This window comes from Blennius ocellaris (assembly GCF_963422515.1).
Source record: "Blennius ocellaris genome assembly, chromosome: 12".
In the NCBI taxonomy this organism is placed as follows: domain Eukaryota; kingdom Metazoa; phylum Chordata; class Actinopteri; order Blenniiformes; family Blenniidae; genus Blennius; species Blennius ocellaris.
In genome coordinates this window covers 19,010,523-19,033,656 of record NC_137661.1, presented here as the reverse complement: position 1 = coordinate 19,033,656, position 23,134 = coordinate 19,010,523, and the positions used below count along the sequence as shown (strand labels likewise).

At 40.2% G+C, this 23,134-nt stretch overlaps 4 protein-coding genes across 4 annotated transcripts; 2 read left to right on the top strand and 2 right to left on the bottom strand.

Annotated features, from left to right (window-relative positions):
• Positions 1-4,940: 4,940 nt before the first annotated feature.
• On the top strand, positions 4,941-8,994 carry nr2c2ap (nuclear receptor 2C2-associated protein; the record flags this gene model as incomplete). Its single annotated transcript, XM_080506084.1, has 5 exons — positions 4,941-4,978; positions 5,062-5,152; positions 7,746-7,851; positions 7,968-8,055; positions 8,417-8,994. The coding sequence occupies 5 exons, from the start codon at positions 4,941-4,943 to the stop codon at positions 8,535-8,537; spliced, it is 444 nt and encodes a 147-aa protein (XP_080362210.1). The 3' UTR covers positions 8,538-8,994.
• A 54-nt stretch (positions 8,995-9,048) lies between these two features.
• On the bottom strand, positions 9,049-11,638 carry rfxank (regulatory factor X-associated ankyrin-containing protein). The gene is made up of 9 exons (XM_080506081.1): positions 11,517-11,638; positions 11,308-11,403; positions 11,069-11,170; positions 10,925-10,990; positions 10,713-10,813; positions 10,168-10,293; positions 9,992-10,058; positions 9,825-9,905; positions 9,049-9,174 (listed from the first exon to the last, which is right to left on the bottom strand). Exons 2-9 carry the CDS (start codon positions 11,396-11,398, stop codon positions 9,122-9,124), a joined length of 687 nt encoding a protein of 228 aa, XP_080362207.1. The 5' UTR covers positions 11,399-11,403; positions 11,517-11,638; the 3' UTR covers positions 9,049-9,121.
• On the top strand, positions 11,633-16,067 carry borcs8 (BLOC-1 related complex subunit 8; the record flags this gene model as incomplete). The annotated part of the gene is given in 6 exon segments (XM_080506083.1): positions 11,633-11,891; positions 12,109-12,221; positions 13,413-13,477; positions 13,560-13,667; positions 15,635-15,663; positions 15,666-16,067. Coding segments are annotated over 6 exon segments (675 nt in total). The 3' UTR covers positions 15,767-16,067.
• tmem221 (transmembrane protein 221) lies at positions 14,457-18,454 on the bottom strand (the record flags this gene model as incomplete). The annotated part of the gene is made up of 3 exons (XM_080506080.1): positions 14,457-15,429; positions 17,006-17,091; positions 18,153-18,454. 3 exons carry the CDS (start codon positions 18,452-18,454, stop codon positions 14,882-14,884), a joined length of 936 nt encoding a protein of 311 aa, XP_080362206.1. The 3' UTR covers positions 14,457-14,881.
• Between the last annotated feature and the right edge of the window lie 4,680 nt (positions 18,455-23,134).

Here is a 23,134-nt window from a genome sequence, read left to right as displayed (position 1 = left end):
TACAATAAGATATAATTTAATTTTCCAATAACCGAGGCAAAAAAAAAACTGGACAGAAATTGCAAACAAGAAAAATGCTGCAAAGAAATTGATTTTTTTTTTTTTAAGCAAAAAAAAAAATTATTGACGCTCTTTTCTCAAAAACAAACCCTTGTAATGAATAAAAAATAAGCAATATATCTGTCAAGCTTTATTCTGATTATGTTGCCAAACCTAGAGGAGATTGTTGAGGCAAACTGCAGATAGTGAAGGCTAAATGTTTATCATTTCCAATAAGTAAACAAACAACAAGAAAACTGCCTCAACTTCATCATCCAAGCACAGCAGGTGCACTTTTCACTGAAGCTCAGTTCATAGTCATGTTGAGGATTTGGATTTTTTTGTTTTGTTTTTTTCTTCTGGCATCTACGGCCTCTTGGTGTCACACAGCTGCTTTAAACCGGTACTGTGGTACTTTTGTTCCTCTTCTGCACACCGAAGTAACTGCTAAACCATTGCGAGCAAACCTACATCATCAACCAGCAACTCAGCCATTGGTTTAGGACCCCCTTGAGGCTGCGACACAGTTCATGTGCAGGGCTTTCAGAGGTTTTTCTAAACGGAGGCTGCCAAGTGAGGATATGCACATATCACCGAAAAATATCACAGAACACGTTTTTGAACGGAGAAATTTCTTGATATAAATGTGTTCAATGCAGTCAAATTGTCTCCAATATTCCACTGCCCTGAACTGGTGGATAGATAGATAGATAGATAGATAGATAGATAGATAGATAGATAGATAGATAGATAGATAGATAGATAGATAGATAGATAGATAGATAGATAGATAGATAGATAGATAGATAGATAGATATATTCTAATTCATGTTATATGTTCAATTAGTAAAAATCTTTTTATATCTTAAAATAGATTACAAAAACATGACCTAACACAACAGGATTTAGGGCAGGGGGAGTTAGGTTTGTTGTCTGTAGGTTAATGTAATGGCATGTTGAAATGTGTTAGATAATCAGTAACTTTAACAGATTACAACATGCTATATCAAAAGTGAAAAAAAACCTCAAATTGACCATTTATTAAAAGGATTAGTTGTCTGAATATTGCCTGTAGGCAATACTGCATAACTGTGGAATAACTCACAATTGTCCCAAGAATCTCCATTTAACTCTTCTAACTTTAAATTGCATTAATTTATTGTCACAGAAAATGTCAGATGCATTTGCTGTATCCGTCAAGTATGGAATGGCAATCAGGGCCCAGTATAAATTGATGCAATTTCCCAGCAGACACAAGATTTTAAAATATTTAATTGGGGATGACAAACATAATGAAAATTGCTAAACTGTTGCAAATATGCAAGGTAGCAATGCAAAATACATTGATTTAGAAGTAATTGGGTTTTTTTGCACGAAAGTTGGAAATGAAGTCCTACAACACATAAGAAAAATCAAGTAAATGTAACTGCGGCTCTATTTTTAATTAATATACAGCTTTAGTAATTTGGCAGATGCTTTGCAGTAGAGGCAGAGATAAAACTGACTTTAGTTTTATCAGAAACACAAACAGGTACAACACACACACATAAAAACAAACCAGTGTACCCTGCTTGACTGAAAGGTCTCTGAATAGCAACGTCCCCATTTGTGAGTGTTGATGTTTGAGGACTCAGACTTCTGTATACTTGGATCTGATAGCCTGCAGGTTAGGAGCGCTGCAAAAGTTACCATGGTGATATGCACAGAGTGAGAAGTGACTCGCTGTGCTGGGACCACACAGCCAGCCAGGGTTAAGCCTAAAGTTAGTTTGTTAACCACTAATCCCGCCTCGTGGGGCATAACCCAGAAACAGAGGTGACAAAAATGCAGAGAGCAAGAGCCACTGTGGAGGAGGAGCAGCAAAGATGGCTGAGGGAGGTAACAGAGGGTCTTAAGTCTTATCAGTGACAAGAGGTGAAGATAATCCTCCAACAATCTGAGCATGCAACAAAGGCTAGATACGTTTTGTTATATCAGGGGTGCAGGGTACAAGAAAAACTCAAAAAGAAAATGTAAACCCAAGGTGATTTTAAACAGAATCACAAAAGTAACTACAGGCATTTTCAGAGATAATCAGAACCTCAAATACGCGAACAAAAGGTCTGAAATGCTCCAGTGAGGAAAAAGCTGCAATGCTTTAATGCAGGGTGTTAGATGATGAGACTGATTTCACTCTCCCATCTGCCCATTAACTATGAATACAACCTGCAGCCACCTGGTTTAGCTGAACATAATGAAAACATGGAAGCAGGTTTGTTCGGTGGCTTCAAGAGGTTAAGACAAACCCAACTACCAGCAGTTTTGCTGCTCACGAAAGCTTTTTCTTTTTACTTTAATCCGAACAATGTGTGAGGCGTAAAAATGACAAGTTGTGTTTTCGTGCGAGTTAAATGCTCTGGGAGCGCCAGCTTCATGTGTCCTGGCAGGTTGCCTGGCAACTTCACAGTCTTCACATGGATTCCTTTAACGGGCACAAAGAAGGAGATTCTCGTGGGGCGGTTATTGGACAATTGTGCCACTTGCAGCCCACCTTTGCATTATTAGCAGCCCACGTGAGCTCCAGTTTTTGGGTCCAGATGCCAGCTCACCACTCACCCATGAGAGGCCCTTCTGGGACAGTTGTCCAGGTGGATGTCCAAAACGGCTGCAGGCCAGAAAATTAGTTCTGACATGCAAATATGTGAGCATCTGGCAAATTAATTTTTGAGGCACGACTTCTGACTATAAACTTAAAAACAAACAAGAAACTCCTGAGACATGCATCACAGTAACAATGGTTCTTTGAGGAATATGCACCTTTGAAACATGCTCGCCAGTGCTTGACAGGTTTTTGGGGTTTTTTTTTGCAGAAATTAAAACACAAATAAATAAAAACCTGCACTAAATGTTAAAAATGCATGTGTGCTATGCCTTCAAAAATATTTGGAAACAACCGTCTGAGTGACGACCTGTAATGAGGCACAAAAACCTTTAATGACAATCTTGGGGTCCGTGGAAAAAAGATTGGGAACCACTGAGGGTATGAGTAGCCAAATATAAGAAATACTGACACAGAGCACAGCAGGAGTGAAAATAAGCTGTTGTGATCTGGGTCATTTCATTAAAATTAAGCAGACCTCTCTTAACTGACCATTTCTTGACTGACTTTGAATTTTATATGAATAATATCTTGCTAATGTAATAACTTGAGGTGTCATATAGTGACTTCCAGGATCTGCTGCAGTTTAATGTGAATATATAGCGCTCTAAAGTTTGAAACTATTTCTTTATATACGATTTCTAATCGAGCCATATCTTGACATCAATTTTATGAAGTGAAGAAATTTGCTCACTTGAAATAGCCCATTAGACATTTTAAGATCTTGTGTCAATAGTTAAAAAGTAAGTATTTCATGGACATGGACAGCACTCATATTTTAGGACCATATTTAATTCCATAACTCAAACTGCAAAGAGCCAGGCTTGAGCCGGGACTTAGAACAATTCTGATAAAGGAAATCTAAAGCAAACCTATTATGCTCTGTGTGAATATTGTTTCACATGTGCCTCAGATGACATGAAATGACTAAACTCAGCAATCTATAGCAAAATTAATGTATTGTTTTATGTTTCTTTCTAAAATGCATTTGGTATGTTCCTATTTAACATACGTTATCACATGTCATCACATATTACAAAATTACACAATTCAAAAGTACCCCACTTGTGAGTTTTGACGCTTTATGTGTTTAAAAAAAAAAAAAAGGATGTTTGCTGACATGTCATCACACTGCATGAATCAAGCCACATTTACTGTCTCATCCTGATTATGCTCTCAAACTATTGTTTCAAGAATTGTCCACCTTATCCAGGAGTTTACAGTATTTTCAAGATCAAGTTATAACAACAATAACACATTTTTGGAAAGGTGTAGCTATTTGAGGAGGTTTGTGCCAAAAAAAGAATCTATTCATGATGAACAATGAAACATTGAAGTAGCTAAAAAATTGCAGTTTAAATTCATTCTTTTTGTTTTCATAAGGGTATATGAAGAAAACAGACTACAGACCAACTGTAAAGCTATGATGGTGGTGGTGGACGAGTATATTCCATAATGCAGTCACTGTGCCCAACCCCCCTGTGAAATTTTCACAGAAGCTGGATTTCGGCAGGTTTTTGTAGTTCAGACCTATTGATTATCTGCTCTCTCTGTGTGTGTGTGTGTGTGTGTGTGTGTGTGTGTGTGTGTGTGTGTGTGTGTGTGTGTGTGTGTGTGTGTGTGTGTGTGTGTGTGTGTGTGTGTGTACGGGGGAAGTGACAAAAACAGTGACAAAACCTTAGCAGGGGTTCTCCATCTGCAACGAACCATGTGCCAAATACACACACACACACACACACACACACACACACACACACACACACACACACACACACACACACACACACACACACACACACACACACACACACACACACACACACACACTCGACCTCCTGTGGTGTTTGTTCTCAGGTTTATGAAACAGAAACGTCTCCTTTCTTTTATATCGTGGAAGCTTCACTTGTGGTTTGTAATGGCTCTCCTGGTCGATTCCCCCTCTGAGTGATCGTGGTTCAATCCTCCTAATCGACCCCTGACCTTTCAGGCTGAGGAGCCACAGCGAGGCTTTCTGGGACAAATTGTTAAGACACTGTCCACGTGCAGGAGGATTCCCCTCGTTCAGGAGGATCCAAGTCTTAAATCATGAGCATTGGGGTCTATAGATGAAGAGGGGAAACAGCTTGTGAACCCCCCATTAAGTATTGTGGGCTTCTCTTTAAATCTCCAGCAGACCGCGACCGCCACCTAGTGGCCCGCGCGGGGCGCACAACGACGTCACCGACGCGAAGGAACGTCACGTGACCGTAGCACTGTGTACAGCATGGCGTCCTCATTGATTTGCAGTGAGACACAGAGCAGGTAAATTAGTAAACTATAGTGTTAAATGAGTGGACTCTGTGTGCGACGACACGTGTGACTAACAGACGTGAGTGTGTTTCCAGGGTGAGCTCGGTCCTGAACAGAGACGTCAAGCAGTTTGGAAAGAAATTCATGTTCGACAGTAACGAAGAGACGTGCTGGAACTCAGACCAGGTCAGAACTGCATTATTTTTTTTAAACTTATTTATTCATTAAATTCAGTGCATGCCTTTTAAACATTGTACACATGTGGCCAAAGGTTTAGTTGAGAGGCTTACTGATTCTCAGAAGTTGCGTAAACGCTGATTTGTTTTGGCTATTTTGCTTTCCAAAACAACCAGAAGACGTGAGAGCATCTGTAATATAGATTCTATTGAAGTTTTCTTCTCTCTGTACCATGGCTGGGCATGATTTCTTCTGAGTGTGCCTAAAGTTAGAAATATGACTATAATCGATCTTTATCGATTGCATCGAGCAATAAGGTCTGCTCAAACTGATATATAATTGTGTATTCGACAGCAGTCCAACTTGACTAACCAGATCAATCACTGTTTTTACTTTAAATTATATTTCTGCAAGGAAAATAATTCACCAGTAGATGTATTAGAGTCAGAAGAAAAAAAAACCAACAAACCCAACAATCATGATGTGCACACTCTGGACTCTGTAACTGAATTAAAAGATGTATGTTCAATATAAAGCAGTGTGGAGCTCAATTAGTCACATCATTCATTGTGTGAAAAAGCAGGTATCAATCAGGTGGCCCATGTTTAGAGATGAAGCCAGCAAATATTGTCCACATATTTCTGAAAACCTCAGAAATGTTTGTCATTCCAGATGTTGAGAAAGCAATATGCTACGTCAGTCAGGCTGAAGAGTGATTCACTTTGCGTTATTTCAATTACAAAAAAAAACCAAAGAGCTGCAATGCTGCTATTTTCTAAACAGTTCTAATACACACCTTAGATTGAATTTTCATTTAATTCATAACTTTGTGTTGACCTCCCCCCTGTAGGCCGTTCAGGGACAAAGACAGGGCTAAATGTGGTCCACTGGCTGTATAATCACCATGTTGGATTTAAGTAAATTCATTGAAATATGACTACAGTGAAATATTGTAATAGTGTGAGATTACAGTGATCGCTTTCTGATTGAAAACCAAGCAAAACCATCACCAGATGACACCGAACTCAATTCCAATGCGTGTGTGTAGTAAATCTTACCTCACACTGCAAGGGGAATTATGCGTTTTCTGTCATATCATAGCTATTAAAAAGACTCCAATACAATCTGTATAGTTCCTTATTCTGTATCTCAGGTCCTAGTATGACTGTTCATGGTCGTCCTTCATCTGAAAATGATATTGAGCTCCAGCTTGTGTGGCACATTTACACAGCTGCATTAGCGTCACTAATCACAGGGGGACAAGGTGGATGTCATTATGCCAACCAGAAGGAACCTTAAATATTGCAAAAGCTTCTAAACTTTAATGGGGAAAAAAAGACGTCTTTCTAAAGATAGTTACTATAACAGGGGGGCCTCAAGGGTCAGTGTCCTGCACGTTTTTGCTCCTTCCCAGCTTCAGCACACCTCAATCTAATGTTGATTTCATCATCAAGCTTGTCAAAAAAAAAAAAAAAAGCCCAATGACGAGCCTCTGATTGCATTCAGGTGTGTTGCAACTGGGAGAAACCTAAATCATGCGGGACACCAGAAATTGAAACTCCAATGTAAATTTTAATATAAAATTAGTTCAAAAACAGACACCATTAATATCAGAAGTTTCAATATTTTTGCATCAGTCTGCAAATCATTACAAGACTGTGTTTCTAAGGTTCTGTTTTCTGCATTTTTACTTCAGTCAAATGTGGTACTTTGGGTTTTTTTTTTCTTTTTCCGTTTACTATTTCAGCAACTGGGAACATAAGCAGCCGTGGATCGGCTCACAAATCAATCACTGCAAGAAAGCCCAGATGGTTTGAAATTTTTTTTTTTTTTAAAGCTCAAAACTTTCTCTGTCTCTCCTCTCCTCTCTTCTCCTCTATCCTCTCACCCCAACCGGTCCGCAGAATGCCGCCACCTCTGAGTCTGGTTTCTGCAAAGGTTTCTCCTTGTTGAGGGAGTTTTTCCTTTCCACAGTCGCAAACACACCTGCTTGCTCATGTGGATATGTTGGGCTTTTCTATTTTCTCTATAACAGCAAATTGGAATGACTGTAAAGTATTTAAAAATTTAAAAAAAAAAAAAAAAAAGCTCAAAACAATACTATATCTGGCTTTGATTTAATTAAAATGGTATTTTCTTAATTTCACCAATGACAATTTACTGCTGCTGTTTTATATAAAACTGAATGTCTGTGAAGGAAGGGAGGGCTTCTGTTTTTAAATTGTAAAACACCAGGCTGTATTTTACGGTTTGAAAAGTGCCTTATAAATAAAGGTTGCTTGCTTTGCTTAATATGAACAAATGACCCTGTTACACAGCAGATATGCAAGGTTTTATTAGTGTAGGTGAGCCAGATGCTGCCACATCAGAGAGCAACTGTGACGAGTTCTTTGCTACCTGAAATACAATACCCGACTCATACAGGTGACCCTGTTATACCTGTAACTTTAAAGATTTGTTTTAATGTTTAAAAAAAAAAACAAAAGCTGTGCTTATTTAATTTTTTTAAATGATCAACATCCACTTCTTTTTTTTTTTTTCCACAAGTCGCACCCTGTGTGTACTATCATGTCAACCGTGATCTAAACTGTGTATTTGGCAGGGCGAGTGCCAGTGGGTGTCCTTGGATTTCCCCAAGTCGGTCCGAGTGTCTGAGTTACAGGTCCAATTCCAGGGAGGGTTCTCAGCTAAAACCTGCAGAATAGAAGGTAAAGCTCACAGGATGGTTTATTTTTTAAATTGCTCTCTGCCTCCCAATTTTAGTGTTTTGTCATTTTAGTTGCTCCATGTAAAGTTAAACCATTTCCACTTGTGCTTTATGCAGGCTGTCCAAAGGATGGAGACTGCACAGTGCTCAGCAGCTTTTACCCTGAGGACAACAACTCACTCCAGATATCCTTCAAACTCAGTGTGTGTGTGTATATTTAACAGGTACAGGTTAGGGAATTCTTGACTATACCTATGCAAAATTAATGATGGTTAAAAATTAATCTGCAGTTATGGAAGTCATTTTTCTGAACAATAAGGATCTTTTTTTTAATGAAATCCTAATTAACAATTAACGCTTACTTATAGATTAGATTGCTTTATTGTGTTAAAGAGTGGTTAAAGAGGTTCTTTACAGCCCACCAGTAGTTTTACATTAGCTCAAGTGGTCCCTGTGTTTTTCTTATTACTGTGCAACATGGTTCCTAATAAGTATCAGACAATATTTTCCTAGGCATGCTGTACTTTATTACCACGCTTATCTCGTTCTTAACTCCACACCCACAGCTTTCCCATCCAGGAGGCCCCTGCTGTGGACAAAATTAAAATAATATTTGAGAATAGTGCTGACTTTTTTGGGAGGATTATTGTTTATTCCTTGGACATCCTGGGGGAAACGGCCTCATGACCATCGTTTTTATTCTCTCATGGGTGGGGGGTGACCACTGAGTGAAATACAAGATGCATGATGTTGTGGTGGCACTTGGGAAACTTCATCTGTAACGCCACCTCGGGAACTCATGTGAATGTGGCCTTTTTTAGTCAAATTGCACACGGGGTTCTGCCAGACAACCTTCATTATCCAAACACAAGGTGCAAGTTTTTATTGTAAATTTATTTGGCTTTGCTGTGATTGCAAGAGCACTTGGAAACCGATCATCCTTACAGGTATTGTGCCTTTGGGACAAAGTGCCATTCCAGTAGAAAAATACTATTTCATTACAACTCATATACTCTCATTTCTTTGCTGCTCTTCAGCCGAGCATTTCTGCTGCACAACTGTCACATTTGACTCATTTTCTGTACTTTTTTTTTTTAACACATTGCAATGTATATAAATGAAATAAAAGAAACTATGCAGTCTACACTGGGAATGTTTCCATGTGGTCATATCAGTTGTGAAAGAAGTCGTCTTCATCTCACGAGGTAACAGGTCATGGATTTTTAGACCAGTCAACATCAAAATGTCCCTTGTAGTCATTTTGACTACTGTCATGTTGGTCGCTTGTAGAGTTTCAGGATATGATCCTCCAAGACTTTCTGAACTACAAAAAGAACAAGAAAATGTTAAATAAGCAAAACTGTAAAGCCTTTTATAAAAATTAAAAAAAATAGAGATTATTCTCTAACATGAGCAACAGATATTTTAGCCAAATCAAGCCACTCCCAGAGGAGGGTGCAAAATGTAGGGCTGCTTTAGTTTCTGAGATATGGTGGCCTGAAATCACTGTTGATCTGCAGAAATGATAAGATGCTTGGAATTGTCAGGATTTGCATTAAACAGTAAATGTCTACAACCATGAAAAATTGGCATATCCATCCTAACATTTATGAGTTGACAAAATTTGAATGAATCCAGTTGTGTTAAAATGTTCCACAAAGATTCCAATGCGGCATTTTCTCTGCGGCCACTCATAGTCTAAGGAAAATACTTTTCACATACAAATGTATCCTACAACAAAATCATAATAGATGTTTGACATTTTTCTATGTGACACTTGCACTAATAAGATGCATAGCATTTTGGTGCAGCCCATTTCCCTTTCAGACCAAGGCCAACTGTTTAACTATCCATATCTCAGGAACCAAAACAAACTCAAAAATGCACAAACTGGCTGTTGATTTTTTTATTTTTAATCTACCCATTTGGTGTGACATGACTTAGGAAAATTTTAAATAAAAGAAAAATGCATACTTTTTTTGTGGCCCAGGGCTACAGCTAAGGCCATTGGACTGTATCCAGAATCAGACTCAATAGTCATGTCTGCTCCTTTGGCTAAAACAAAGCACAGTAAAAGAGAATGTTTAGAATTCATACAGATTATGACTGAATTCATCATGATTTCTATACATGCATTGTACCAAGTAGTGCCTCTACGCATTTGATATGGTTCCCTCGCACAGCATAGAGGAGAGGAGTACCCCCATTCTGAAAATAGACGGTGTACAGATTAATCATCAGAATACAAATACATTAAATATCTGAGATCTTTTAGATTGTTCAAGAGTTATGGTAAATTATAAAAAGACTATTGTACCCAGTCATAAGTGTTAATGTCCACCCCATGTTTCAGCAGTGACACCACAATGTCCACAAAACCTCCAGAGCTGGCCAGTGTCAGAGCGCACTCTCGTCCCTTTGCAATAGTGTTGGGGTCTGCACCCTAGAATACAATAAGCAACAGTGACACGCTGGCAATTTCTTGTGATAATGTATATGGCAGTAATCTTATTTTGGCATGTGGTAGATATGAACTTGCTACTTTGAGCAGAGATCACAAAGATATATGAATGCCTGAAAAATAAACAGGTGAAACAGAGATGGCGGGGAGAAAGTTGAAGAGAATAAAACTCGAATGCCTGGGCTGTAGTCGATCCTCACCAGGGAGTCATGTGACATGTCATCAGTGCTGTGAGGTGGCAAAACATTTCTGTCTAATTTGCTTCTTTTTGGGTTTTTTTTTTTAGATTTTGTGTAAGGTCATGTCATGCTAAAGTATGCAGCAGTTATTGCAATGAAGTATGTATGTTGTCTTTTGAGTGGATGAGGCCACTGCCAAAGTTCCACTTTGTGTGCCTTCACCTTCTCCAATAGAAAGTCCACCATTGCTTTCTCTCCAAATGCTGCTGCCCACATCAGAGGACTAAACCCTCTTTCGTCCTGTCTACTGAGGAGTGAACTGTCTGCAAGGGAAACGATTACAGTCCAATAGAAGATATTACAATCGGTTACATTGGTTAACAAAAAAAAAAAAATGCTTGCTGTGCTTGTGAATGTTGGTTGTTTTCTCTCACCTTTACTCAAATGTGCAGCCACTTGTGAAACCTCGCCTTGGGCTGCCAGCTGGTGTATGGACAGAGCTATTGGCGAAAGTCTAAAATAACTTCACATGGTCCAGATATTTAAAATGTGTGTACAATATCACAGCTAGGTCTTACAGTCTAGTGTTGCTGGGCGAACTGTAACCTCGTTCCCTCGCTGCTTGTTGGTCAGAGTTGTGGAGTGTTTGAACAAGTCATCTTCACCCAGGTCTATGTTTTCTGGAAGCAGCAGAAATCAGACAGCCAGATATAAAGGGAGCAGGACAGATGTGCTTTTGTTTGTTTTTAAATAATCTGTTTTGTGAGCTCAGAACTTTAATTGCCACAGCATCACGGGTAGATCCTAAACAAAATACCATGGGATCTCTCATCTCTTGACTCGGAGGGACACACAATGGCACTAACATGCTGGCCATCGGCAACCTCACCATCATCCCCGCTGTCCATGATCACTGCAAAGACAAAAACACACCAAAAACTCCAACCTGACAAGGCTTATGGCATCAACGCAAAGTTTCGAGATTATGTCCGTTTTTTTTTAAACGCCAATTGCATTTGCACTCACCACATTTAGCCTCAACGTGAACCGCGCTCACTTCCTTTTATGAAAAATGAAAGTACATTTTCTCAGACGATACGGTGGCTCTTACGGTTCTTCGAATTGCACAGAGTATACTTTAAATGTCGCTCATACGCCCAGGAAATATGTTCACCAAAAAGGATACAATATGTTTGAACCAAGGCGTATTCTTGCATCTGGGATTCTGGGAGGGCAGAACTACCGTTTTACACAATTTCCGCCCGGAGTTTATTCTGGTTGCACACAACAACAATAATACGGAAGCGGCTGCAGTCTTGCGATTGCTGCACAGCGACTTAGCTTCTCACTCTGAAACTTCAACTATGGATGACCAGGAGATACAACTTAAAGTCAGACGAGGTGAGCATGAAGCACACAAAGCAGTAATAAACGTACCTTATTTTAATTGTAAAGTCCTCGGTTAGGTTAGCCTAGCCGCGGTGTGCTAAAGCTAACTGGTACGAAGTCCTGCTGTTGATGATCTGGGGCCATGTCCCGAGTTTTTGTTTGGAACCTGCGTCCTTTCTTCATCTGTTTCGTGCAAACTGTAAGTGATACTTTATTGATCACTTCACAGTGACTGACAAATTCACGGAGAGCATGTACGTCCTGGCCAACGAACCGTCGGTGGCTCTTTACAGGCTGCAGGAGCACGTCAGGAGGTCTCTGCCGGAGCTGGTCCAACACAAGGTATTCTTCACGAGACACCCTGAGGCACATTAAAAAAAAAAAAAAAAACTCTCCTCATATGACAATACATTTTGACAGAGATCTTTGCATTGTGCTGATTAGATCATTTCGAAATGCAGCTTTTAGGCTGTTCTCACAGAAATAGAAATAAATAAACGGTATATTTTCTTGCACCAATATGAAAGTGTGGACACAGATAAACGATGTTCATATTGCTGGTCTGGACAGTATAGATATTTACAGATATAGTCAAATGTTAATGAGAAAAAGCATCTCCTACAGTGAGCTTTTGTTGACACTGGAAAATAGGCATAAGCAGTGAACCTGAACAATGCTTCTCTGTTTATTACAGTGGAAAAACTTTTTTATACAGTTCACATCTATATATGTAAATTGAATTAGTTCTTGACTATATCACTGTGTCATTAAACAAACTAGAGACTATTCTAAAATCGTTTACAACATCAGACTGAAAAAGAACACTTGGGTTTATACTCATAAAAAAGGCCAATCAAAAATATCACAAATATGTTCTAACTATAATATAGCAGCATTTAAAAAAGACACTGTAATCCTGCATATTTCCCCAACTTGAAAATTGTCATGTAATGCTCTCACTCATCAAGTGTTACTGGATAACAGTTTTATCAACATGTGAATCTATCAAGCATTCTTAATTGTAACAAATACTTGTATTATATGTTTTTGAGTCAATGATGCAATCACAGTGACTGTTGGACTTGATGTTTTGATGAAAGAATAAGTGTTTATGTCAGCGCTTGCCGTTCGCAAAAGAGGCTGCAAAGTATTGGCATGTGGGCAAAATGAAATCCGATATTCTGCATTCCTTCTAAGGGCCATTGAGTAATTACAAACATTTCATCTGTTTCAAGTCACAAAGCTGTAAATCCAGGCAGGTGGTTCATGATGGATTTAGTAGAATGCATTTCTTCCTTTTATTTATAATTTAATTTTATTTTATTTTATTTATACAACACCAAATACAAGTCATTTCAAGGCACTTTTACAGATTAAAAAAACAGCATTAGGGGACATATTCAGTGGTGCTGTTCACAGCTGAGGCTTATTATAGCGACAATGATAACAATGAATCATTTCACGTATTTTCTATTCAAGCTTTCACATCAGGTCGTCTCTTGAATGTTTTTCTTGTGTTTGTTTCTTTCACAGACAGATATGCAGAGCTGGGAGGAGCAAAGTCAAGGAGCCATTTACAGTGTAGAATATGCATGCAGGTGAGTTGATGCAGACTTAAAATCTTAATGAAAGTGAGCGTTCCCTGACTTAACACTCAAATTGATATGCTGGTTTTCGCAGTGCCGTGAAGAGCATGTCAAACAGCAGCCTGTATTTTAAAAACATCGACGGTCTTCTCCGTCAAGCCATCAGCATGAAGGAGCAGATCAGTAGCGCTCAAGGTCGCAGGTAGGAGGCATTAGTGAATATTCACCAAGACATGCTGAAGTCTATGCATGATGTTGGGAGAAATATGAGATTGTCTAAGATGCTACATTACTCTACTTTCGTTAGGATATTATCGCAGCTTTTGAAATGTTATATATATATATATATATATATATATATATATATATATATATATATACACACACACTAAATCCATGTCTGCTTTGGAGAAAATATGTTCATAATTTTTGTAGTCACCTTCCCAAATTGAAAATGTTAATTGAAACAAACACAGTAATTGCTGAAAATACCCAGAGTATTATGGGATTATACATTTTGTAATTATGGCCTATCTGAATGCAAGGTTGAGAAATTCACCTTCAAGTCTTTGGGCTTTCACCTTTTAGTTTATCATCCCCCCTTTTTTTATGGCCTCGATTCCTGATCAACATTTATTTCTCTTTAATATATTTTTCATTTGGTTTCTCTTGTGGCAATTCATCTTTTATGTTGTCTCTCAGTTTATGCCTCTCCTGAGCTTTTGGTTGTTATGCTGATTTAATTTTGCCCATTGCATTCTTCTGTAGTTTGTGTGTTTTTTGTTTTGTTTTGACCCCTGCATGGAGCTCACATTGATGTGACTCTTTCTCCTAGCCCCCTTGTTTCCGCTCCACATGCCCCATCCACCTCCTCATGATCTCTGCACAGGTGCCAAAGGTTAGTAGTTTCCTGACATGGCACATCAATAATGACAAGTCTCTACAAAGACAGGAGTCAATCTATTCTTTTGTTTGTTTGTTTCCACAACAATTTTTTTTATTTATTAATTTATTTAAAGTGTATGTGAAATTTTGAATGAGATGGCAAAACACATTTGCACATTGTGTGTACATATTTGGCAAAAAGCTACTATATACAAGAGAATGAAGTATTTACATGAAGATGATGAAAGCTATAAACTCAGAAGCTATAAAACTCATCAGGTCGATACTTGTGTGGCACTGGTATGTATACAATTCAAATCCAGTTCATCCAAAAAGATCCAAGATTTTGCAGTAAATTTACCACCAAGCCAACGTATACAAAGATACTTGATAATATGAATGATAGAAGTATTGGTGTAGCTAAAAACTGACAGTCCTGTGGTTTGTACAAACTAACAAGTTGTACCACAGCATTGTTGTCGGCGTCTGCAGTCCATGAAGGGTATCGCTCTTCTTAAACCGCAGTGGAGTTCACACAAGAGTTGAGTCCTTTGCAGAAATCCCTGACTTGCGTGCGAGGACACTCCTCATCTCATTATTGACCCCATTCCAGGGTTTGACCTGGGCCTGTAGCAAACCAGACTCGGTAGACAGGGTCCGGTGCATTCGAGGAAAACTCCCGCCACTGCTGTAGCCGTCTCTCTCACTCAAGTGGCCCTGTGACCCTTCAGTAGGGGAATACTGCTGCTGCTGATAGTGTTCTCGCTGCCTGGGATTGCCACACTGTGGGTAGGACAGCTGCGGCGGAAGGTGAGATTGGCTGCGGTGGATTCGCGGCTTGTCCACGCCGATCTTCAGCTCGCAGGGCCGAGAGACAGGTGTGCCGAGTCTACTGCCACCGTGGTCATTCTGAAAGAGGGTGTTGAGGTGGTCGCTGTGATAGTGCTTGGCACTGCGGGAGGCTTTGACCAGAGAGTGTATCACGACGACCAACACAATTAGGATCCCAGAGGCGAGGACACAAGCACTGGCGATGCCCGTCTCTATCTCAAATATTAGGAGCATGAAGATTGACATAGCTGCAAAGAAAGAAGGGAAATAGATTGTGAAATTCTGAATTTTCTGAAGGCAGAATTTTTATTAGATTGAATTAGATCAATCTTTATTAGTCCCACAAGTGAGCGTCTGATACAACCAAACACTATAAACTGTAAGGGAGCGCATGGATAAAAACAAAACACATTGAAAAATTCTGAAAACAAGTTGTGCTATATTTGTCCGCAGGAAAAGGACCATGGACGGAGGCATGCAGAAGGAGGGGGCCGAGAAGCACAGCTCTGGGATGTGACGCGACTTCCTGTATCCACGGTGTTGCCAGGGGAAATTCTCGCTCGGCTACCTATTGATAGCAGCTGAAGCAGGGGCATGAGGGCGAAGCCACCTCATCACAATGGAGTGACTGCTTCCAGTGACCCTCAGTACAAGCCACTCCGTGGAACATAGCACAGCAGCGCTGCCAGGTTCAGCATTAAAAACACTTAAGTCATGGCCGCTCAAAGAATGCATTGTTCTCTTGAACTCACTGGACGGATCAGGCAGTGGGACCAGCAGTGCTGTTTTGCCTCCGCTGTTGAAGATCTTTAGCTTGTCATTTTCAGCAACAGTTCCAAGCCCCCATATATTTTAGAAAAATTATTAGCCTATAAAATGTATTCGTTTTGGGGGGGGGGAGGGGAGAAAACCAATGTGATGGATACTTTCCAGTCTGCTTTTCAAAAATTACACTCAAGATAAATTGCTAGTGTCAATCACAGTATAAAATGCAGAGTAGAAATCCATTTGAACTCTCCCGAATCTGCTCTATCAAATGATTACCCAGCATAAGGATTGGTTTGGGATCAGTCATGTTGTTTTTTAATGGTTTAGGTTCTTCAGATAAATCCTGCCTTTGAAATTTGTCCACGTTGACAGTTTGATGTTTTAGCATCACTACAAACAGCTGGTTAGGAATTATTTTCATTGCTTGAGAAATATCTAAAAACTCAGACTCCTATTTACAAAAGCTTAACTTAATGAACCTTTTTAATCTGTTCTCATTTGGATCATTGTAACAAATCTGCTTTGGACCGACTTCCGACTTCCAAAATGCTGCAGCAGGACTTTTAACTGGCTTTATTCCAGTCTTGGCTTCTCTTCGGTAAATTTTAGAATTTGTGTTCAAACTTTAGTCTTAACTCTGAGGGCCCTACATGGTCAACCTGAACAATAAACCACTGACCTGCTGAAAGCTTATTGTTCTTCCCGTGCTCTGAGGTCAACAGGTCAGAAGTTGCTGTTGGTCCCACACACTCTTGTTTTAAACTTGTGGAGTTTGAGCGTTTCAGGCACCAAAAATAATGGAATTCTCTCCGCTTGTCTCTACGCAGCAGAGACTGCACTGACTCTTTAAAAAAAGCTGTTTTTTCATTTTTATCTGTGAAAAAGTACTATATGAATAAATTATTATCTTTTGGACATGGATTTCTGGAGTTGCGTCGCCTATTTGTAAACAATTAAATGTCTTAACAAGTTTCCTCTGTGACAGATTGGGTTGGGTACACTTGCACACGTTTCAAAGTTTTTAAAAAGTTTTGTTATTTTATGTAATTTTCTCACCTGCCAAATACACTGAAACCCCCATGCAGAAGAGCCCGATGGCCACATGTCGCACAGCCCTGCTGTCCAAAAGGAACCAGTCAGCTCTGTTGAAACAAAAATGTCATTATTAATATAAAAGGGACACACAGTTACCAAAAAAAAATGGTAGACTAGTTTCTTGTTTGTTTATAACTCTTCTCCAAAGTATGGTCGTTTGATGTCTGTTTCCTCTCTCATTGAGGTCTTCCTCATCCCTCTGTGGATTGGACACCTGACTTCAGTTTGTCTCAGATAAAGAGACACAGAGGGAATTAAGTTATGGTTCATTTTTATATAGCATCCCATATTTGGGCCATGAAGTTTAGGAGGCCGCAACATAGTGACTTCTTATGACGCTTCTCATTATTCAGTTTTCCCTTGGAATGTCCCCTCTGTCAGCCGGTGGGTCCTGGGGTATGCTGCTGGATTTTATAAACCGACGTGGGAAAGGGCCAGCCAGAGGCCGTGAGTTGGGTGCATAATGAGAGGAGGGCCATTGTTTAGACAGGATTTGTAAAGGGTTGAGAGGTGGGGGTCGACCAACGGCGTTGCAGTGCGGGCCTCTGCACTCTGACACGGGAGCGAGCGCATTTCAAGCTTCTGAAGCCGTGTTCTCTTTTCAGGAGACCCAATTGTTGAATTTATTATCTGGGGTGATCTTGCGGTTTAGGAATTAACTATTAAAGAAGATTGTGTGGGCACGAGGAGCTCACACACATACTGAAGGGATGAATGGTGTGTGACCACAACATGGGAAAATCTCTGTAAGAGCTGCAACATCCAATTGTTCACACAACATGCAATCTTACTCGTTATCATTGTGGTTTTGTTATGATTTAGGAAGTTTTCAGTTATGTGTATTGTAGAGAGTGACAATAGGATTCTGAATAGCTATAACAGTAAGTAATAGCTGCAACTGATTATCCATTTTAAGTTGGACAAGTATGATTAAAAAAGAAAGAAAGAAACTTCCAGGTTTGTTGCATTCTATATAGTTATTTCAGTTAGCATCTATCAGAAAGTTTCTGAATGTGACGTATGTCGTATGAGCAGCAGTAAAGAAAATAAACAAATAAAAACAAAACCCAGTGGCAGCTGCAGGTGTTTACCAACAGGTGGTGAATACCTGTCGGTGTCCTGCTCGCCTCTGCAGACCTCCGTGGAGAAGTAGCTGTGCAGCAGACAGACCACCACCGAGCTGAGATTGAGGGTGAGGGACAGCGCGGACAGCACCGTGGACACCGGCAGCAGCACGGCCCAGACGTGCGGGGGGATGAGCGCGGAGGTGGACGGGGGGGAGTCCCGCACGGCTGTCTGCTGCGACAGCAGCTGGAAGATCAGAATGACCGACAACACGGACATGATGGCGGATAAGATCCCCAGCAGAGAGAGGACGATCAGCGACCGCTGGCTGTACTTCTGCGTCATGTTTATCCCAGATGTCCTGCGGTCAGGGTGATAGAAAGTTTCCCCTTCTATGTAAAAAAAAAAAAAAGAAGAAGAAGAAGCCCGGCGCGCGGTCCTAAAGTCCCGCAAAGTGCGCCTGCATGGCGGAGAGCGCAGGAAATGCTCCGCGTCCTGTGTGGAGGAAAGGAAAGGGCTTGTCCTCGGTGTGGATTTGAGCCTGTTGTGGTGAGAGCAGCCCCGTCTGAGCATGTGATGGGCTCCAAATCCCCCAGATTAAAAAGTTCGCCACAACAATGGACTTTTTCTCTCGGATGGTCGGAAACAAAAGCCTCGACCTGCGCACAGACTCAACAGCGTGACCACAACAAAGACCGTCAGACGCACATTGATCCACGATTATTAATTATCGAAAAGAAACGCACACTGATTAATGTTTGGATTAAGAGATTCACCCAAAATGTTAATATTTCAACACATAAACATAGTTAGAAATGTCCTGATATTTGGCTATACCCTCTCAGGTTGTCATTCTGCATTTTAAACAATGAGAAATTATTTGCGTGTTTTCTTTATTAATTCTTTCTGCAGCTGTAAGTGAGAGGTTCTCTGTATCAGTATTTCCCGGTTTGTTTTTAAGCACACTTTGAAAGTACCGTTGCACATGTTGTTCAAAAAATTACACAAAAATGATGAAAAGCTATATACATTAGACATCCGTTTTGCACCACGAATCAATTGAAATACAATCCAATCGAAACCAATACAACAAATGCATGATAAGCTAGGTTAGGGCCACAGGCCAAATCAATGAGATACGGTTTTGTTTTGTTTTGTTTTGTTTTAAACTGATCTGGGATTTTTGTTGCACTTGTTTTGTAACTGAGGAAACATAATTCTCAATCGCCACTGGTTGTTTTGGGGTTTTTGCTTTTGTTTTTTTAAGTCAGTGCCATACCCTTCAAACAATTACTCTCAGTTGTTTAAAGGAGCATAGCATATGAATGGATGGAGTATGTTGACAATAGCCCTGGGTCCTCTTAGATTAGCCTTCTTCCTAAGCTGTAATGAAGACTGCTATCCTCATAAAGTGATTAAGAGATTATTGCAGCTCACTTTTCAACAGACCATGTGATAGTCTAAATAACAGGGTTGCGCTCTCGAAAGAAAATACAAATTTGTCGGACTAATATAAACAAATAATAATAAATTAAATGCAATAACTTGCAGCCAAATAGTCTGGAATTGCTCTCTAGCCCAATGAGACCAAGTGTACATGGCGGTAAACGTCAGGAATGTGCAGCAGGGCAGCTACCTCAACTGACCCTCTGCAGAGTATCTCTTTCATCCAGGCTCCTCTTGTCCTCAGATTCTCGTTGCATTTGTGCTTTGTTACCATGGAAACGTGCACAGTTTAACAGGGATGCAGTTTTTGGCTCTAATTCATCTGCACCAACTTTTAGGTCTTGGCCTTGAGCGTGGGGGAGCCGGGGCATGAATCCCAGTTGAGGGAGGAAGTGTGTGTGTGTGTGTGTGTGTGTGTGTGTGTGTGTGTGTGTGTGTGTGTGTGTGTGTGTGTGTGTGTGTGTGTGTGTGTGTGTGTGTGTGTGTGTGTGTGTGTGTGTGTGAGAGAGAGAGAGAGAGAGAGAGAGAGAGAGAGCGTTGTCATATAATCGAATAGATACAGTATTATCATACCATCCTCTGAGGGGCGCCAGAGAGCTTCCTTTTTTTTTTTTTTTCCTTTTCAAGGGAGTCTATTCCCACTATAATTTATTACATTTTGGAGAAGGAATCGTGATGAAAAAAGTAAATGAAAGTTCCCCCAAAAAAAGTTCCTTTATTAAAGCAAGCCTATCTGGAACCATACTAATTAGAATGGTTAAAAGTAATAAGAAGGATTAATGTATTACAAGCTCACGTCCATCATCCCAGATTAGTCCGTTTCTATTGAGCAGCAGGACAAAGTCTGCTGACTTATTGCTGGATAGTCCATCCAGCTGTAGTGCGAAGGACATGGTGAATGTGATGACAGTGAACTTGGTGAAGGCAGCAGGCTATGTCATACAAAAAAAGCCCTCTACTCCTAGAGTTGACTGACTGGCCTAAAAAAAAACATGGCTGTTTTTTAAAGGATGATGCCTCCCCACTCTGGACAACACTTTCCCCATTTATTTTTTCCAAGTTGATATTGACAGGAATACAGATATTTCAGAGTAAACGCCTCTAATAACATGACAAACTAGCAGCCATGGCGGCATGTACATTACATGTCTGTAAAGTGAAAACCATATGGAAATCATGCAATTATCTAGAAATGACTATTGAGAAGTAAAGTATGTGCAGCGTGAGAAAACAACGGGCAACGTAGTTTCAGCTGTGTGTGTGTGTGTGTGTGTGTGTGTGTGTGTGTGTGTGTGTGTGTGTGTGTGTGTGTGTGTGTGTGTGTGTGTGTGTGTGTGTGTGTGTGTGTGTGTGTGTGTGTGTGTGTGTGTGTGTGTGTTGGGAAGGGCTCATCCTCCCACATTATGAAAATCCTTTGCTTGATGTTATGCTTGATAATTAGCAGTTACCTCAATATGTAAGTCTTTCATTATCTGCCTGATTCCTTTGGACTTGTAGGAAATATTCTTCATGTATTTACCTTTTATCCAGTATATGCTCCTAGTCTAGCAGCATATACTGGATAAAAGGTAAATACATGTATACGTCAATACATATGCATATGTCAAGGTGGTCTAGCAGTGTTAGACCACCTTGACATATGTAAAGATTGAGTCACAGAGGCCCAATTGTTCTGAGTCTGGTGTTTGGTGGGAAGGTAAAGGTGAAACCCTCATTCTGTTGAGACGTAGATAAGACCGTAGCTATAAAGGTACTCAATGTGAACAATTGCTCTCACACATGTACACTGACCATGGAGGCTATTTCTGAATTCGACAGCCTCACCACATGCTCTAAAAGAGTCATGGCTGATCTTGTCGAAAGCAGAAGTGAGAAGTTTCAGGAAAATGAAGAAAAAAAAAAAGACTTCTCACGGAAAGTTCTCAAAGGCACCTTTGTCTCTCTTCAGCTTCTCATTTATGACTCCTGCGTGGTGTCATTTATTTATCAGGAATATAATGCAGGTATGTTTCTGTGATCCTGCTTTCAGCCTGTGCATCAATGCAGCTGCCGCATGTCAGAAAATCTACAAAGAAAACACCTTATAGGTTATTAACATATTGTGTTTACAGACAAATCCATGAGGTACAGACTGTGGCAGTCCTCAGGGATGTTGCTAAGTATTGCATCAGTCGCACAGTTTAAACTTCCTTCTGGGATCTCGCAGCGTGTCTGTTTGTGTGTGTGCAGTTCAATGTGTCTATGTCTGCATGGTATGTTTTTCTCTTTTCCTCTGTGTGTGTGTGTGTGTGTGTGTGCGTGTGCGTGTGCGTGTGCGCGTGTGTGTGTGTGCGTGTGTGTGTGTGTGTGTGTGTGTGTGTGTGTGTGTGTGTGTGTGTGTGTGTGTGTGTGTGTGTGTGTGTGTGTGTGTGTGTGTGTGTGTGTGTGTGTGTGTGCGTGGAGCGAGAAAAACTGCATTATTGCCCACACTTATAGACAGCGTGTGCTCATAATTTGTCACTATATTTTTAGGCGTACATTGCATCACATCGCAAAAATAGGCCCTAATGCAGCACATGCAATGATTCACTTATTACCCCAAAATATCTCTATTGTCTGTTTTCCATTGGCGCCTTTCGTTTGTCGTGCAACTGAGTGAAAATCTCAGTTCCAGGATAAATCAAAGAGCTGTCTCAGCTGTACTTTAAAAAAAAAATACTGTTAACAAACTGCAGAATCAAATTACAATCGATGTAACTACCGATTCTTATAGAAACAGTATGCAAGAAAAACCACCAATGACAGGATTTTCAATTTTATTTTACAGCTGTAAACAATGCTGCGTTTATTTCTGCTCCGAGACGTAGAAATATGCTCCACTGCTTGAAAACAACAACTCGAGTAAACATCAGAGCTGCTGTAAGCAGAGTTGATCAAATACATGTAGAAATGTATATTTGGAAAATTTGTATTTTATTGCTTTAGTCCTATGAATTCCCTCAATATTGTTGCTTCGAGATCTATTTTCTGTCTGTGTGGCTGGGCCAACTCAAAGAGCGGCTGCAACAATAATAAATGAGCCCAGAAGTGCAAATGATCCGGCCTGTTTGTTACAATACAATTTACATTCTTAGCATTGTGGTTTCAATATGCACCCTGTGCATTTTTAGACAGTACAGTGGTGTGGTGCAGTTCAACGTTGAGCTGGATCCTTCTGTGAGCAGTTTGCATGTTCTCCTTGTGCGTGTATGTATCTTTTTCAAATCTGTTTTCCTCCCACAGTTCAAAAACACATATTTGGGACTAACTGGTGACTCTAAAATTCCCTTGGTTCTTGGCTGTTCTCTCTGTGTTTGTCATGCGATGGACGGGGAATAAACATGCCCAGGGTGTGTCCTGCCTCTCCCACAGTCAGCTGGGATTGCCTCCAATTGAATTCATCAAAGTTTTGCCCAAGCTCTTTTCACAACGATAGTTGTGTGGATTGTGCTCCATGACCGGAATTCGAGTCGTCACAATGCAAAACAGAAAATATCACAATGAGATACAGTTAGAATTTAATTATTGTTCGCTGCACAAACACAACAAACAATGAAATGA